Raw genomic sequence first — 3,301 nt, 5'->3', positions numbered from 1 at the left:
TAGATGTAACTAACCTTACCTAAAATATACCTCAGCAAGTAAACTACCTTTACCATATAATAACTTAGAGAGGGCTTAACGTAATGAGCACCTTGTTATGTAGCGCGTTGATCATCGCTAAGGATGAGAACGACTAGGGTTGAGTTGGATTTTTGGCAATCCAATTCCAACCCGACCCGAGAAGTATGTCCCTTCAATTATCCCTAGATATATAGAAAAAAAAATATTATAACCTTGAGTCGAGTCAAATTGAAGATATTTTACCCTAAACCCGAACTCATCTCCACACTCTTAACCTTTAACGCCACATCTTGAATCAATAGCTGCAAAGCACCTAGCTCATTCATTTGAAGTAAAAAAGAAGAGCAAAGGATCCAAAACACTCCATAGACCCAAAAGCTTGAAACCATTGCACTTGAATTTTTGTTGAATCAGGGTCTTAGTTTGAGTACGAACCCGACACACCAACATGACATCGACAGTAAAATCGATACAAAGCCAAGCTTTGAATTCTACTATTGATGTTGAGGTAGTGAATGATGCAAAAATGCAAGTTTTCCAAATACCTTTTAGAATATTGTTGATGGAAACAAGATATTTATGTTGGATGTTGACAGATCATCTCTTCTAATTTGGATAGAGAGTCGCAGTCGGTAATTGATTGACAATTAATCAGTATGAAGAGCTTTTGTTTCTATGAGGAAGAAGAAGAAGAAAATTGAAGGTGAAGATGAAGATGTTTTGTATCAGCTTTTTTTTAAGTCTTAAAAGAGAGATTTTATAGTGACCCTTTAAAAACATTAAAGAGGATATAAGCATTTGGGAATAATTTGGAAATTCCCAGAAAGAACTGGAAAAAAAAAAGCTAAGACATCAAATGGATTAATTATATGGTGTCATTCTACTGTGTATTAGCCCCTCATAATTCAATCTTGGCAACATACACTATTTTGGTATTAGCCAAATCGCCGCAAAGTTGGGTTCATTAACAGATTACAAACATTATTACCAGCCTAGAATATCTACACTTTCTTGAAGGACATGTCAATCATCTTTCCTTGAAAGAAATATTTAGTCCCTATTTCATCTTTATCATGTTATATGAACATAAACCAAAAAGAAGGAATGGATTACATATTAGTTGTAGTAGAGGTCGAGGCCTATGCCATGGTGTACCACTTTTTGATTCAAATCTCACCGGTCTGACCGTCAACCAACTTGTTGAGGTCACTTTCACCGATGGTGTCCTCCTCGTTGCACTTCACTGACCCGCACCTTCTTTCCCAGCCTGTCGTTCAACACCACCTCTATCATCTTCTTTTAGAAACCAACTATCATGACAAGGCCGATGGTAAGCCTTCGGTAACAGTCTTCACTTTGGTTCTAGTTTCCGTCTTCAGTCTTCGCCCCTGAGGTCATTGCACCCATAAACATCCACAATGTACCTACCACTACCAGATAAAAGATCATCTCCCTTCCCCAATAGTCACCGCAAGAAGCATCATATGCAGATTGCCTCCCATGTTGTACCTGATAAGCCGTCTCTTGTGACGAAAAATCAAGACAAAACTGACCCGTATTGAACAACAAAGCTGGTTCTTCACCAGCAATATCGTAATTGTTACTAAACCAAGAACGGTAATTATAAATGAAGGAGAAGCTGGTTCTTCACCAGAGCATCGTAAGCAAAACTTGTCCGATCACCAAATTACACCGACTAGCAGTTACAAAAAGGGATATATGGAATTTGCTTAATAAAAATTAGTTGATTTGTCAAAGCAAGAGGGGATGTAGCTCAAATGGTAGAGCACTCGCTTTGCATGCAAGAGGCACGGGATTCCCCCCCTCCTTCTATCTCCGTTCATATAGATATTTAATATTTGTTTTATTTGACTCACCATTCTTTATTGGATAAACTACGTATTTAGTATCTAAACTAATAATTTTGGTCTGTTTAGTATCTAAATTTTTAATTTTTTCAAAATCATTCTTAATGTTTAGTTTTCATTTCATTTTCATACCCCACCATTAAAAACATAATGTATTTAGTACATAAACTATTGGTTTTGGCCCGTTTTAGTACCTAAACTACCAGTTTTGAAAAAATTGAACATGTGTATTAAAATTAAACAAAATACTAAAATTTAGGTATGGTTTTGAAAAAATTAAAAGTTTAGGTATTAAAATGGATCAAAATTGATAATTTAGGTACTAAACATGTAATTTACCTTTTTTATTTTTCTTTTTGAGGGTTTTATTACACATTCAGCCGCTAGTTCACATTGAAGCTCCTTGCCTATACTCAAACTTTAGAGTATAAATTTAGTATAAGGCGGCCCATTTTGGTCAAATAAAATAAAACAGGATTAGCCTATCTAGTCTTTGCCTAAACACGCCCACCATTACTAAAACAAAACACTCATTCATCCGCCGCTATGAATAATAATCCCATTTTCAACCAACTGTAACCAACCCCATCTCCCCCTCTTTTCACTATATATATCTATATAATCTAAGCTTCCCTCAAACTTACAAACAAAACTCCCCCCAAAAAAGAAAAAACCTTTGAAGAAAATGAGCTCCGTTTGCATGTCCAGTTGTTTGACGGACGCTAGAGGTCCTCGGGTGCCGTATAGGGCTAATTATGTGAATCTCTACAAGTGGCCCGAGTCGGACGCCGAGTTCGTGAGGTCTAGGAGCTCACGCGCCACCGTGCATGGCGGATACGCCGGCGTCGTGGTGGACAGTGTGTGGTGTAGGCAGATGTATCTGAGGAGCTATAGGTTTACCAGGAGAGAAACTGTGGCTGAAAAGAGCTTGAAATGGTTTGGGAGAGTCAAAGAGAAGACGAGGAAGAAGAGGGTACAAATGAGACGTATTAGGAGAAGGAAGTGTTTGGTTTGGAGGAAAATGAAGGTGGCATTGTTTAGGTTTTTCAATAGACTGCTTGCTTGCTCTGCTGCTGTAGATGTTGCCGGTCAAAGGCCTGTTTTCTTCTGATTCTCTTTTACATCACAGTTTCGATCAAAGTGTGAATTAGCCTTAGCATATCATTCTAACTTTACGATATTGGTTTTGTTCTGTTTTTAGTAATGTAATGAATGCTTGAGAGGAAACCGATTCAGAGTTTAATTTATCTTATTTTATTACGTTGTAAAGGTCTATTGTCGAAACAAAAGTTCTTAATCTAATTTATTTTATTTGTAACATTAAAATTTAAAATTTTGATTTTATATATAAAAAAGCCAGCATTTTATCCCATTAAAAATATTTATTATTAATTTTCGGAGAGTAATTCTCA

At 36.6% G+C, this 3,301-nt stretch overlaps 1 protein-coding gene across 1 annotated transcript; it reads left to right on the top strand.

The window, feature by feature from the left end:
- The first annotated feature begins 2,574 nt into the window (after positions 1-2,574).
- On the top strand, positions 2,575-3,000 carry LOC120142346. The gene has a single exon (XM_039157058.1). It carries the CDS (start codon positions 2,575-2,577, stop codon positions 2,998-3,000), a length of 426 nt encoding a protein of 141 aa, XP_039012989.1.
- Positions 3,001-3,301: the final 301 nt, after the last annotated feature.

This window comes from Hibiscus syriacus, unplaced genomic scaffold, assembly GCF_006381635.1.
Source record: "Hibiscus syriacus cultivar Baekdansim isolate YM2019G1 unplaced genomic scaffold, ASM638163v2 tig00110828_pilon, whole genome shotgun sequence".
Lineage (NCBI taxonomy): Eukaryota > Viridiplantae > Streptophyta > Magnoliopsida > Malvales > Malvaceae > Hibiscus > Hibiscus syriacus.
This window is presented reverse-complemented; position numbering and strand designations above follow the sequence as displayed.

What these genes read in the sequence shown, in the direction of transcription:
- LOC120142346 (XM_039157058.1), top strand. Translation starts at nt 2,575, where the DNA reads ATGAGCTCCGTTTGCATGTCCAGTTGTTTGACGGACGCTAGAGGTCCT.